The sequence below is a fragment of the Tyto alba genome, unplaced genomic scaffold (assembly GCF_018691265.1).
Source record: "Tyto alba isolate M040663 unplaced genomic scaffold, T.alba_DEE_v4.0 Super-Scaffold_38, whole genome shotgun sequence".
In the NCBI taxonomy this organism is placed as follows: domain Eukaryota; kingdom Metazoa; phylum Chordata; class Aves; order Strigiformes; family Tytonidae; genus Tyto; species Tyto alba.
In genome coordinates, this window is record NW_024881313.1 from 17,937,550 (window position 1) to 17,952,696 (window position 15,147).

The 15,147-nt window shown below is 40.1% G+C and overlaps 1 protein-coding gene across 2 annotated transcripts; it reads left to right on the forward strand.

Moving 5' to 3' along the window:
• Positions 1 to 1,885: 1,885 nt before the first annotated feature.
• SRI (sorcin) lies at positions 1,886 to 10,581 on the forward strand. Of its 2 annotated transcripts, XM_042802108.1 has the most exons (8): positions 1,886 to 2,132; positions 3,169 to 3,252; positions 6,473 to 6,542; positions 7,258 to 7,301; positions 8,315 to 8,462; positions 8,609 to 8,722; positions 9,181 to 9,239; positions 9,880 to 10,581. In XM_042802108.1, exons 1-8 carry the CDS (start codon positions 2,082 to 2,084, stop codon positions 9,904 to 9,906), a joined length of 597 nt encoding a protein of 198 aa, XP_042658042.1. In that variant the 5' UTR covers positions 1,886 to 2,081; the 3' UTR covers positions 9,907 to 10,581. The 2 variants fall into 2 exon arrangements, with proteins under 2 accessions (XP_042658042.1, XP_042658043.1); XM_042802109.1 differs by lacking the exons at positions 1,886 to 2,132; positions 6,473 to 6,542 and adding an exon at positions 2,228 to 2,628.
• The last annotated feature ends 4,566 nt before the right edge of the window (positions 10,582 to 15,147 follow it).

The window sequence follows — 15,147 nt, forward strand, 5'->3', positions numbered from 1 at the left end:
ATTTTACACAGATTTCTTACTGGGTATTTCTAATGTGATGATCTTACTGTAACTTAAAAAGTTACCATAGCTCAGTAGCCCTTCAGAGGGCAGATGTGCACTTGTTAATCCTGAAGAACCTTCTTTTGCAGCCTTCCCTTTTCTCAGATAAAAACTGAATAAACAAATGCACCAGTGCAAACAAAATGCCTACCTAACAAAATATATAAAGTGCACCACCTGTTACATCTGTCTCTGCTCTTTTGCTTATGTGTGATTGAATTTAAATAATCTTGCAAATCTTAACTTTTGAGTACAGTGTTCATTGCCAGTAGCCTCAGAAGCACTGCAAATGGAGGATGAGTAGGTGTTTGAGTTCAAGCAAAAAAAAAACAAACCACAAACTTATAAAATATGTATATCCTTTCTACACAGCTACAGTTGAACAGTTTTAGTATCTTTATCCCAACTGGTCTGAGTCTTATCTGTTTTTTTCTCACTAAAGCAGTTAAAAATTCCTTCCTATTATCTTTAATCTATTGGCAATATATATATACTAGTTGACATTTTGCTTATCAGTGTATAACTCTTCAAATCTAACCACTTACATTCTTTGTCACTTATTTTCAATCTTTCCAGCCTTTAATATTTTTATCACTGTATATAGATCTTATTTTAATTAGGAAGGCTTCTTGCCCAGAAGTTAATATATGTACTCTAAAAAGGTTCAGCACAGTGTTTCCATTAACCTACACTGCACATGATTAAGCCTGGTAAATAAAACTATTTGACTGCTGCAAAGCTTGGTATCAACAGATGCTTATTCAAATACTCTTGTGAGATAGGTATTGCTGAGTGCACCCTCAGCAAATCTGCCAACGACACCAAGCCGTGTGGTGCAGCTGACACGCTGGAGGGAAGGGATGCCCTCCGGAGGGACCTGGACAGGCTGGAGAGGTGGGCCCATGCAAACCTCATGAAGTTCAACAAGGCCAAGTGCAGCGTCCTCCACACCGATTGGAGCAACCGTTGGTATCAGTACAGGCTGGGCAATGAAGGGACTGAGAGCAGCCCTGTGGAGAAGGACTTGAGGGTGTTGGTGGATGGAAAACCGACTATAAGCCAGCAATGTGCACTCATAGCCCAGAAAAGCAACTGTATCCTGGGCTGCAAGAGAAGTGTGAAGAGTAGGTCAAGGGAGGGCATTCTCCCCCTCTGCTCCACTCTCCTGAGACCCCACCTGCAGTACTGTATTCAGCTCTGTGGCCCTCAAGATAAGGACATGGACCTGCTCAAGTGGGTCCAGAAGCCACAAAGATGATCAAGGGTGTGGAGCACCCCCCTATGAGGACAGGCTGAGAGATTTGGGGTTGTTCAGCCTAGAGAAGAGAAGGCTCCAGGGAGACCTCATAGCGGCCTTCCAGTACTTAAAGGGAGCTACAGGTAAGATGACACCCACTCCCGAGGAGCAGCAGCCCCTGGGCCGTGACGGGGACCGCGGCCCCGCGGGCGGGCCGCAGCAGCCCCGGAGCCCCTGGGTCGCCCGCGGCCGCTCGCCCAGGGCCGCAGGCTCGGTGGTGCCCGCGCTGCCTCCCGCGTGTGCCCGGCAGCCGCTCCCGCGGCGGGGACAACCTGCAGGCGAGCTGAACCCGCTCCTCTTCGATCCCCGAGCCTCACCCCACACCCTCCAGGGCCCGCGGCGCTCCCCGTCCTGACAACACCCTTCAGCGACGCAAAAGGCAGGGGAGGGGAAGGGGCGGGGCCGGGCCGGGCTGGGCCGCCCGCCCCTCCGGTAGAAGCGGGCGGTCCCCGCAGCAGCGCCGCACCGCCCACTTACTGTGGGGAGGAAAAGCCGCCCCCGGGCCGGCGGCCTGTACCACCCCGATGGCGGGGGGTGAGAGGGTTGGAGGAGGTGGTCCGCCAGCCCCCGGCGGTACCGTCGTGCACTTCCCGGCTAGCCCGGTGACCGGAGGCAGCTAGCTGCCCCGCGTGGCTGGCAGAGCGTCCATGCCCGGTCCTTTCGTGGAGCCCGGGGCCCGTCCTGGTCCCCCCCCGTTCCTGGCCGGGTGGTTGCGCCCGGGCGAGGCAGGTGCCAGGCGAAGATGGCGTTTCCCGGGCAGCCGGCGCCCGGCGGCGCTTTCTACCAGGGCGGGGTGAGCGGGGGCTGGCGGCGGGCTGAGCTGGGGCTGGCGGGGCGCGGCGCGGCCGGAGCCGCCCGGAGCCGCCCGGAGCCTGGGCTCGGGGCCGCCACGGCTGCGGGGCAGCCTGACTGAGGCGGGGACGATGGCGCCTGCGGCGGGGCAGCCCCTCCCCTGCCTTGCCGCGCAGTGCCGGGAACCTGAGGCGCCCTCCGGGCCGATCCGCCCGCGGTGAGGGGCGCCGGCCTCGGTCGGTGTTTCCGGCCCCCGCGGGGAAGCGCCGAGAGCCGCGTTAGGCGGGGCTCTGCCCGGCCCTCCGGCGCCCTGCCTGCCGCGGCCCCGCGGGGTGCCCGGCGGGTGCTGCGGGTGGGCGAAAGTCACTTCTGGGGGGTCGCTCCCCGAGTCGGCTCCCCACGCGGTCCCCCGGGCGAGGTCTTGTGTCTGACACCTCGGGGAAAGCTGTCTTCCCTTCGTGGGGCCGGTAAAGAGATGAGCGGCTTCGAAGAGCCAGGTACACTTCATCAAACTCTGGCCGTCTCCAAAACCAGCATGTTCGTGTCTCGGCAAAAGATGGGTGTAGACCTTGTGGGACAGATTATTGGTTCAGCTCGGATAAACTGGGTTAACTTCTGTCATTCTATTATTTTCAGTTTTATTATAATTTTCCATGCTTAACGCATATTCTTCCAAGTATTTTCCATAGAGATCTGCCTCACTCAACTTTTTTGAAGTGGAAAGAAAAATATGCAGTCCCTTATCAGTCTTCAGTACCCTATTTTCTGCTAGTAGTACACTAAAAATTCAACCTTGATAAGTTATACCGTACTGTGTCTAGATATCAGTGGATTGTTCCTATGCAAGGTTTTACACTGATCTGCTTAAATTATAATAAATTAGTGGGGTTTTTTAAAGGAATTTATTTTTTGGTTGGCTTGACTTTTTTTCATGCTTATGTAAAAACACAAGTTTATTCCTAAGTACAAACACTGCAGTTTCTTAACAGTTAACTGAATCATTGATTTAAAATTCATTTTCTTTTTGATTTCTAAAGTATGGAGGAGCTCCAGGAGGACCAGCATTCCCTGGAGAAGCTCAGGATCCATTATATGGTTATTTTGCTGCAGTAGCAGGGCAGGTAAACATATAAAATTTTATTTATTTCTTGGATTATTTTTTTCCGGGGAATGATTTTTATGTTAGCTTTTAGAAAGAGGAATGTCTATCAGTGAGGAAAACTGTGGTTTCAAGTTTAAAAAAAAAAAAAAAAAATGGTTTTACTTAGCCTATCTGTTATACATAGCTGTATAGTTATACCATATAGCAATATACACACAGTAAATACGCAGTTTGAATAATATATAGTATATACAGGAAATATATAGTTACATTAAATGTTGTAACTGAATTGTGGCTCTGCTCTGGGTTGGGGAATGCTGTCAGCTTCAGGAGAAAGAAGCAAGAAACAATGGGAAGCATGGGCTGTGGAAATGGCCTGGCTAAGAGCAGGAAGTGCTAATAAGGAAGAGGTCATTACGTGATCTTAGTAGACTCACAAATGGAAAAGCAGTCTTGAGTTATGCCAATATCTGGGTTTGCTGGTAGGATAGAATGATTATTCTTTTATAGGAAAAGGCATTCACAACTTTGATTTAGACCTTTCTTTTTTTCTTGCCTGTCATTCTGCACTGCGTTTTTAATTTATTTCCTGTAATTTTGTGTCATATATTGGTTTTGAATGATTACAGATGTTACTAGAAATAAGTAGTTCTTGAACTGCATTACAATGTTTAGGAGCAAATAAGTTAGGTTTATTGAGCTGAAGCTTATGTATAGCTATTTATTGCATACTTCTAGGTTGTGTGCAGATCTGAAACTCTGCTCCACAGGTAGACATAACCACAACATGAAAATTTGAATTTGGGAATATTATCTGATGTTTAAATTCCCAGTTTAAGACTGTGATTCAGGTTATTTTTGTTCTGTACATTATTATATTGAATTAATAATGCACCTTACAGTCTGTATATTACTTCTTTAACATTGCTTATGAAAATATGTAGACCATGTATTTTTGTAGTAAAGGGAAACACTGGAATGACCAACGTGTAGTGAGGCAGGCCTCTCGAGTAAGGTGGAGCCCAAGCTAAATTCTGCTGAATGTGCTGAGAACTTGCCTGACAGCTGAGATGCCTCTGCATCCAGGTGCCACCGGGATGTGTGCCAGGAATCCACCGTGGAGCCAGTAACTGATGCTGGAAAAATGAGTAAGCTCCCAGCATAAAGAGAAAAGGAGGTAACAGCAAACAGGATGCAGTGCTGTGGAGAAGAGGAGCTGGGCCTCAGCAAGGCATAGACTGTCCCCAGGCTTCTCAAGGGAGGCATGGTTACTGAAAGCTGGGGAACCAGTGAGATAGCTAATAGCTATGATCAAGTTGGTGCTTAAGAGTACTTAAGTTAGTACTCTTAAATACTTTCTATTTGTAGAAATCATTCCTTACTGAAATAAACTGGGCAGCTTTTGAAATGTTATGCTTAGAACTGGAAGTCAGTTTCACAGACTAGTGGCTGCGCAGAGGTAAAAACCCTGTAAGGAGACAGTGAAATGGAACAGATAAATTGTCAGTTGCTTTTACAGCCATCCGTGCAAGTCTGTAAAAAGCCACATCTCACAGTTTTCTGTAAGTACTTACTGTAGAATTAGTAACATTTTTGAACATGGTCTGCTGGTTTCAGTGTTGTTTTTATGGCTAAACGCATAGTGTTACCTCAGAGCTTTCTTTGGAGTAGTTTACAGCAGACTTCTTGTTTTAGATTTGAAGAATTAGTTTCCTTTATTTACAGAAGAAAGTAAAAAGTATCGTTTCGAATCTTTATTAAATTAATGAGTCTATCTTTGTAGGAAGTGATAGTCTTGGTTTTAAGTCTGTTTGAAAAGCCCCCATGTCTTGTCTGATTTAACTGCTTAAGTTCTACTTCAGGGGGGAAAAAAAAAAAAAAAGCCAAGCATCTGTAATAATAAGTAACATTAAACATTATTACAAATCATGCTTTTCTGTCTTCCTAACCATTTTAATGTTATGTAGATCCTGCCTTTGTTTCAGAAGGCACAGGAGGTTTGAAGAGATTTGCTGTTTAATATGTGTGGCTATTTCAAGTCTCTTAATTTTCCTGTGAATGTAAAGTTTTAAATACATCTGTATAGTTAGACTGATGGAGTAGATTGGAAGCAATTTTGGGTTTAGCTACCTTTAATTTTACAGAGAATCACAACACTGTTGCTTTTTTTTCAGACCTTGTCAAATATCATTTAACATACTACCTACTATTTATCCTATAAATGATGATACTTCATTTCTGAAAGTTACCTGGCCGTGCCATTCCCACCATGCCATTTAGTAGCATCTTAAAAAAAGATGAAAAAAAATGCTTACTGAATTTACAACCATTAGGAAAATGCTGAGGCAAATAAATTTGTTTCGAATTTAAAGCAACTCTCTATTTACTATTTAATGCTTTACAAAAGCCACGTCATTTTTTATATATTTTTATATCTACGGATATAATGTTAGGTCCTTGAATGAGGTCAAATTATATTCAAACTCTATGTGAACCAAACTTGCTGTTGGGTGTTGGAGGAATGTGACCTAGAATTCCAGCTTCACTTTTGACAGCTCATTGCTTTCCATGAATTGGCAGTTGTTTTCTCTCTTTGGCCCTGAGCAGGATGTGTGGGAAGTGAGTCATTTTCCAAACCATGCAGATAGGTATCTTTTCTGGATTTGTTTTGTTTGTCTTTCAAAATTATTTGCTTTCTGCTTTTGTTTGTTTTGCTAACAACTTACTATTCCCAAAAAAACAGAGGTTTTTTAGATATGTAAGTCTTAAGGCTGCCTCGGAGAGAATTTATATGATCTAAGTTCTAGGTTTCCTAATGTAGCATGAACGTATAATCAAAAATTATTACAATACCCGCTAAGTTGAAATTAGTACTTTAAGGAAAGCTGTCTTTCAGTTCAAAATTTTGCACGTTGGTTTCTATGCATCTGGCTCTGAAGTACATGCTACCAATATTTGTTGTGGGTTTGGTTTTTTTTGGAACAAACCTGCCAATCCTGTTCATTATTTAGTACGTTGCTAGATGGGAAAGCTAATGCATATTGCAGAAATACCAACTAAAAAAACATCATTACAGATATGGGTTCTAAAAGGCAGTTTGTCATATAGCAGGCAGGTAATCAGTTGTTTCTTGAAAGGGTAACTAATTTAATGCCACTGAAAAGGGAGTGGGTACTGGGAATAACCCGTCTGGGAGAGGGAATTAAAACAATAGCTGATACATCTTCTGTTATCGAAAGGATGGACAAATAGATGCTGATGAGCTACAGAGATGTCTCACCCAGTCAGGGATTGCAGGAGCATATAAACGTAAGTTAATGATTTAAATAAACCAAAAAAAAAAAAAAAACAAAGCTAAAGCATACTAATTCTTCTGCTGTCTACTAGAAAACGCTTGTAGTTGTGCCTTCTGCAGACTTTTTATTTGCATGGTGAATGGGCTTTCTTCCCATATGGATTACTTTGAAATGTAAATTCTCTGTATTCAGTTCTGTGTGTATAGGACTTACCTTCCCAGCCTCCTTAGTTCCCCACTGCTGATCTGTGGAGTTGAAGTGTTTTGTTTTGTAATGGCTAGCCAATTCTTAAAAAGGTGTTTTACTTTGTTTTTAAATTGAGCTTTGATATTGACCAAAAAATTCTATGGCAGAACTCCTCTGTTGGCATACCTAGTGTTCAGTTTACAAAATTGAGCTTCTGTGGGTAAAACTGGCTTGCTCAAGTGATGTCTGTGGTGAAATGTAAATGACTGCTTTGACTGAAACCCAAAACCTTTATGAGTTGAGAGAAGAGCAACCTAATTTTAAATATAACTTGAATTGTCTCCAGCTTGTCTGCTGTCAGTTTTTCTAACAGTGGTTAAAAGCTCTTATTTAGATCAAAATATGGTATGGCTGTATACAGTGGAAGCAATTATATTTCATATATTATCAGTATATCATAAAAAGCAATTTAAAAGTTTACATTTAGACAAAACAGATAATCATTCTTTTATTTTTTTTTCTGCTTTTTCTAATTTAAACAGCTTTCAACTTAGAGACTTGCAGACTCATGATCTCAATGCTGGATGTATCCTTTACTATGAAGTGTAAACATTTCTGCATTACGTAAGCAAAAATGAAAGGCTGCCAAAAATTTGGGAAATGCTTTGCAATTCCCATTCAGCCCTTACTTGACAAGTATGACTGGGGAACTACAAATTCTGTTCTTATTCATTTTACAGGATGACATCATAATTTTAATAAATAAGGCTCTCTCTCGATGACTGATCTTACGACAAGTGATGTCCCTTTAAGCCTGGGGGGCTGTTTCTCCACTGAAAGTATGGAGACTCAGGTCTGGCAGCCCAGAACAGAGTTTTGTGCAAGTTGCTCCTCGTGCTTTTTGAATTGGACAGCATTCAAATCCTTCCTAATGAATTAAGCAGTTGTACTACATAGCTTGAATACAGTCTACGTCCCCCGAATCCTGTTCCTTGAATGAACCAGTTCTGAGGATCTAATGGGATGGTATATGGCATTCCGCAGTATGGAAGACTTAGGTGTACTGTGCAAGGTTGGGATCTCTGTGGAGTTTTTCAGTCACAAATTATCATGTTCAAATGTTTTGCTGTTTAAAAGAAAAAAGCATAAATGAAACTGGAAGGGCTTTTAGCTCATCTTGAACAAACCACTTAGAATGCAATAAAACTGATACTCTAACTTAAAGTAATTTTTCATTTGGCATCTATTTTTATTTTGGATATGTATTTTATTGGTAACAATTACATTGTGACCGGTAAAAGAGAAATGTGTGAACTAAGTTAAATTCACAAAGAGCAAAGAGTTTTATCAGGCTTCACTGAGAAGTGGGGAAAGCAAGTTCTCTGACCTTTGGATTTGGCCAGTAGTATTATCCCTGTGCTGTGGGATGCTCTAATTAGTTTTCTACCAGAAAATTTAACAATAGTAAAATATTGTTAATGCTGACCTTCAAGAAAGAGTTTTTAACTACAGGTGATAAATACACAAATTTCCACTGAAGAGAGGGCTTTTTAAAATTTTTTAAGTTAAGAAACATTTTTTTCTTAGCTTTGGAATCAGAGGGATATGTCTGGCACACTGGGATTTCATGAGTTTAAAGAAATCTGGGCTGTGGTCAATGGCTGGAAGCAACACTTTATAAGTTTTGACAACGATAGAAGTGGTACAGTGGATCGTCAAGAACTGGAGAAGGCCTTGGTGAACATGGGTATGTTGTGAAATATTCTTGCTTCTGATGCTGACTTAGAGCATTTCCCATTACCAGTAACCGACACGTGATAGTTCCAATTAAAAACGTGCTGGATTCTGCTAACTTACCTATCTTTACAATATAGACTTTTTATTTTCAAATAGGATTTAGGCTGAGCCCACAGGCAGTGACTGCAATCACAAGGCGATACAGCACTCATGGAAAGATTACATTTGACGATTACATTGCCTGCTGTGTGAAACTCAGAGCTCTCACTGGTATGCTGGATTACAACCTTGTTACCATCAGCCTCATAATACATTTTTATTTAATGAAATCTGATTACTCACTTATCTCAAGTTCAACTTTGACTTTTACATACCACAAAATAGGATTCTTCCAATAGAGTTTACAGGCAGAACTGGAAAAAATCTAGATAATGATTTTCTTTTAAACCCCTATTGAAAAATGGACTTAAAACTAATCCAGAGAGTAGCAGAGTTATGTTATCAAAATTGGGAAATTATATTTATTAACAGAACATAACGGGTTGTATATGATAAATATGAAAATTAAGAATGGGAAATTAAGTCTTGGAATGAATTAGTATTCTTCATGAGTTCTCATTCATGTGACTTATGGAATTCTATGAAAGTACTATGCATTTTTAAAAAATTGATTAACTGAAATTCTTCTTACCTGGTCCCTGTTTTCTTTTCTTAATGCATTTTTACAGAGTGTTTTAGAAGAAGGGATACAACTCAGCAGGGTTTTGTGAACTTCCAGTATGATGATGTAAGTGAACTTTAAAGATCAGTTAAAATTACAGGGTAAAACTAAAGAAAAACTTAAAACTGAATATAAATAGTAATGATTTGAGTTTGTGCTTGTCTTCACTATGCTTGTAGCGTTTTCTGAGAGTACAAAGGTTCTGGGCTTTGAGTACTGTCTCAAAAAGTCTTCACATATTTTAGAGTTCTATAAAAGGTTGTGCATTTTTGTCTGGACTTCTTGCCAGCATGGTTCAAGAAGATCTAAGAAGCTGCATCACTTCCTAACATTACCTTCTGTGGCTCTTTTTTTATTTTTTTGTTTTAAGGCTTGGTAGGCATTTTTCCCAGGAAAGGCTGGGGGAGATGTGGTTGGGGACAGACATAAATCACACTCAGTCAGGCTTGTAGGTCTTGGCTTCCTGGCTGCACCTCTGCAGGAATATGAGAGCACTAGATTCAAGTAATTCGGGGGGGGGGTTGTGCTCTTATTAAGGAGATACTTTGTTTTAATTAGTAGCTAATTTTCATATTTGGTTTCAAAGCTTTGCTGTTCATGGACTGAATTTGTTTACAGAAAAGGGTAGTGACAATGGGTATTTTAGGAGAAAATGTGAAAACTTGTTCTCTACCATATATCTAATAAGTGGCTATTCTTTTTCCAGTTCATACAGTGTGTTATGAGCATCTAAATCAAAAGGAAGCAGGTCGTGGATGATCACGATTAACATTCCAGTTTGGGTTTCGCTTTGCCAAATCTTCCATTGATCATGCATCTTAATATTGGAGATTGCGTATTTTATGAAGGTTTTAGTTTTGACAATGAATATAAACTACTCATGTACTGATGTCTTCAGCTTCCAACCTGGGCCTATTAAAGATGATTTTGTTTTCATAAACATGCAATTCACTATGTATAACTCAAATTATGCGGATAGTAAATTTTTCTGTAATGATTACTTTTTTCCTGTGACTCACTAAAGCCAGTTCCTGGAGTTCAGCTTACCTTTTTCTGTCTTAAATAATATCATGTGTATGACCATAAGATGATACATACTCTTTTGTCTTTGACAGCATACAGCAGACGTACAAACTGAAAGAGCTTTTGGAATGGTCATTTTACACTGGTGTGTTAGAACACCAGTAAGTTTAAGTTGCTTATTTTGACAGCTAGTGATTTGCAAGATGAAGTCTGTGACACCATGCACTGAGTGTAAAACTACCTGTTAGAACTTCTCATAAGCAGGGATGTGACAAAACGTGGCAGAGAACTCTTCTAGCAGTGTGCTCTTGTATAGGGGGCTTTTGTTCCAGTAAGATTCTTGCTGTTTGTGTCATTATATAAAACATTTTTAAACATACAAAAACTATGCTGTGTCAGTTTATATATAAACTTTGCTTTTAGCAACAAACTTGTAAGCTGCCACACTTCAGTTACAGGTAAATTAATGTTTTTATCTCCTCCACTTTTAAACCCTAACAAGTAGCCTTCCTGCCTCTGTATGCCAACTGACCTGTTAGGGCCAAAACCCATGCAGAAAAATTCTTGCCAGATTACTATTTCAGATCATGGCAGTGATTACCGGTGCTGTAGAATTTACATGAAAGCAGACACAGAAAGGCAAGACTTTCTTGCCTGAGACACTTTTCAGGGAAAGCAAGTTGGTTTTTTTTGTTTGGTGGGGTTTTTTGATCTTTTTAAATTTTTTTTTTTTTTGAGAAGATTGGCACTGTGTGGGAAGAGGGAGCAGCACAACTGTGTGGCGGTAGTTCAGACTTTTTTCCAATGAAATAAGTTAATGAAACTTTCATTAATTTTTGTCACTTCTACCTACCACAGAGGAGTGATATATGTTCTTTTGCTAGCCTTGTAAATACAAAGAATGTTAAAAGGGGAGTATATTACTTGTATTAGTGGTTTAGAGCACTTTTGGGGAGGAGCTGTTGTATGAAGGAATGAAAGCAAAACTATGTGTGTGTATACATAGATACATATGTGTATATGTCACTGTACAAACAATAGAAATAATCCTCAAAGAAGGAATCTTGCTTGAAGACACTTGCATACCCTAGCTTGCTAAGAATACTGTAAAATCCAGGTCTCTAGTTTCTGGGCTATAAATTCAAAGCTGCCTGGTCTCACCCAAAGAACCAAGTTCAGAATCCTTTGGATATCAATTCTAATTTAATTTCAAAAGCTACTTCTCTTTCTACCCTCAAAAATGAATTTTAAAAGCACAGGCATGATTATACTTCCACATTCTGATAATTGCCCATTGTCCTGTTCCCCATAAAGTTGGGAAACAGATATGGAATGCTACAGAAAAGAGTTTTTAACGTAATGACCAAAGTCCATAAAGGTTTGTCAGTGCAGTAACAAACATGAGTTCTGCTGCTGTTCAAATCTTTGACAGCTGAGGAGGGTAGTAGGAGTATGAAGCAAATGCTGTTCTTCCTGTAGGGTTTGGAGTAGACCATTTTGCATAAATACAGTATTCATCCTTACACTGTTTACCCTAAAAATGATGAGACATCTTTACCAAAATGCTCATTACCTACTCAGCTTTTATACTTTTGCTTAATTGTGTTTCTGGTCTTGTACTGGGTTTTCGTGGTTTGAGTGTGGATGGCAGCCCAACACCATGCAGCTGCTCACTCCTCCCTTCTCTCCCAGCGATGAGAAGGGACAAATAAGCCAGGCTTGGGATTTGAGATAGGACTGGGAGGGGCAAATCACCCATTATGGTCAAGGGCAAAAGGCAGACTCGTTAGGGGAAGAAAAAAAGAACTTACATTTATTACAGACACTAACAACACATAACAGAGTAGGATAGTGAGAAGCATTGCCACATCTTGAGAACACCTTCCCCCCACCCCTCCCTTCTTCCTGAGCTCAGCTCTGCTCCCGATATCTCTACCTCCTCCCCTCAGCCACGCGGGGCAGGGAATGGGGGGTGCAGTCAGTGCTGCTGCTTCTTCCATCTTTGGTGGGGGGAGCTTCTGCAATTTTTTTTTTTTTTTTTGCTTTTGCTCTTTCAATTCTCCACCTGCCACAGGCCTGAAACTACTAATGAAAGAAAACATTGGACAATAATGAATATAACATTCTTATAGGTAAGTGTAACTGACTGAGTGGTCTGAGACCTCCCCCAGAAGGTCCACACTCCTGTGCAGGTATGAAGTTACTCAATAAATCATAAGAATTATTGCTGAAACAATATGTGGAAGTAAAACTGCACCTACAAATAAAAGCTTGGCTTGCATACTTGTTTTTTGGTTGGTTTGTTTGTTTTTTTTTTTTAAATAAGAGGCATGACAGTTGTCTGGAGCAATGAAAGAGGACTAATAACAAACACTCTAAGTCTTTCTCAATTTATTTCCCCAGTTTGAATTACTGTTGTAGCACCAACCAGCTACTGGGCAGTGAAATGGTGTGACAAGAAGAAGTGTGAACCAATAGGATTTTCTTCAGGGATCTTTTTGTAAACACAAACCAGAAAAAAATGTAAAACTCCCAAACCAGGAACAAATTCTAGCTTATACAAGAAATAATTGCTTTTTGTTTTCCATAAGCATTTAAAAAGTCCATGGTCTTCACAGGGACTGATAGGATACGTCATTTTTCATGTTTAGACATAAACTAAAAAACTTGCTAAGCAGTGCCTATAGAATTTGCTGTTACATAACTAAAAAAAAAAAATCTGATGTAAAACCTGAAAACATCTGAAAATGATGTAAAACCTGAGAGCTGTGTAAAAGTTGCTTCCCCATTAAGAGAGATTCAGTAAGCAATCTGAACGTGTAAGTTACTTGCTCTGGAGAAACAGTTATCTACACCTTGGAATGCAGGGTTTCTCTTTCCCACAAGGCATACTGGGAAGGAGGCTTATATGGTACTAAGCGGGGTGTTTGCTCTTGACCTTTGTGCAAACAATTGGGCATGGTTTAGAATGTATGTATTTTTTCTAGGTTTCCCTCAGATATGCAAACCTAAGGAACAGGAATTTTACATTTGCCTTGAGAACAGCAGAACCCTAAGACAACGATTGGGAAGCTCACAGGATCATTGTCAGCTCTGGAATTTGAAAAAGAACATCTGTGTTCCATTATTGGCCATTAGCTATTTTTTTTCCCATGCATGCAGCATCATTGTTTCATAGAGACCTATAAATCAGGAAGTGCTAAATATAAGGACTTCTGAGAACAAAATACACACAACGGTCTTTGTCATTGAAAGTCACTTTACTGATGTTACAATATGTTAGTAACATTGAAAACCACAGGCATTTGTATTAAATACTCTCATAGAAGTGGATACTGTGATGCTGTTATTAAAAGTGAGCAGGAATTTAGAACCCCAAATTACACCAATTTAATTTATAAAAAGCAACATTTCGTTTAGCTGCATGAAAGCCAGATTCATTCACTTAAACAGCCCAATGCCTGTACTGATTATGACAAAAATATCACACTCAGAGCTAGAAAGTTGTAAATTGTGATGCTTCGTTTTGGTGTTTGTCAAAATCTTACGTTTCTACTACATCAGCTATGTTCTTTAAAGGATTTTAACTAGCAAAGACAACAATATGGTATAGATTGGTTGTTTTTGCTAATACTAGCCCACCCCAGTGGTGAAACACGATTCTCCTTGCCTCTCTAAATGTTTTACCAGTAAGGGCTAGTATAAGTGAAAAAATAGATAACTTTTTTTACAGCAATGCTGAAGATGATAAACATTAGCACAAATTGAAGCTGGCAGAGCCAATTGGTATATACCACCCCAAAAGCTTTGCTGAAAGAACTGGTCATACTGTAAATAGCGTTTTCTCCAGCAGATTAAAAATTCTGTAATGCTTTGCTATTCTGAAAAAAATATTTTCCATTTATGCAGCAATAAAAATAAGTACTGTATTCTATATAAAACACTACCTATTGTAATATATCTTTACCCTTAAGAAAAAAAAAATCAGGTTATATATTCACAGTTTGAATATGTTCTGGACTGTATTTTCAAGCATAAAATACGCAGAGTCTCTCCACAGGCAGTGAGCAGGAGTTATTTTACCAATAATCAAAATAAATCAGCAATTACTGTTATACAGAGCCTTACAATATTGCATGATTAGCTCCTAGCACCACTGTACTTACAAGGTCAGTCAGGCCTATATACAGAATTTCTAACATGGTTGTAAAAATAGACTCTCCATGCTAAAGTTATGTAAGGCCTCATGTTAAGATTTTTTTTTAAACAAAACCTTATTTTTTTTATTCAGAGGAATACAGAAACAAAATTAGCTTGTTGCTTTGACATTTTATGCTCTAGTACTTAAAAATAGTGTAAGACACCTATACTTCTCCCTTAGAGAACGTGTTTCTTTTTAACTGCTCTGCACTTATTCTCCTCAGTCTTCCTCATCACATTCTGAGTTACATTGCAGTTAGGGCCTGTCTACGTAGCCGAAGTTTTTAAATAGTTTAAAGCTGGCTTAGCTAAAGTGATTTTCAAACTGGCTTAGATTGGATTTTAGAGAACTAAAAGCATTAGGCGGTGAACCAATTTTGTAGTCAGGTACAAAGTTCCTCAAGTGTGAGCAAATTACCTCATTTCTGTGTTTTGAATTTATTTTTACTGTTCATTTTGGTCACTTGGCTGAGATAACATATTAATGTTGACCGCTGCAGTGCTTCTCTAAATAGTTGCAGAAAACTTGTGAAATGCCAAGATACCACGAGCTGGGTGTATAAGCTACTGTTTCCAAAGCTTTAGTTTACATCAGCATTCATACCTGAGGCACCAGAAATGTTTTCCATTAACTGACTTGGAAAATACCCAAATCAAAGGAGTTTTCTAGTGTTGATGATAGAACCTATTACTTCCTTCCCTGTTTCTGGTGAAATCACACTTACCAGAGCCCTGTCTGCACTGCAGCTAT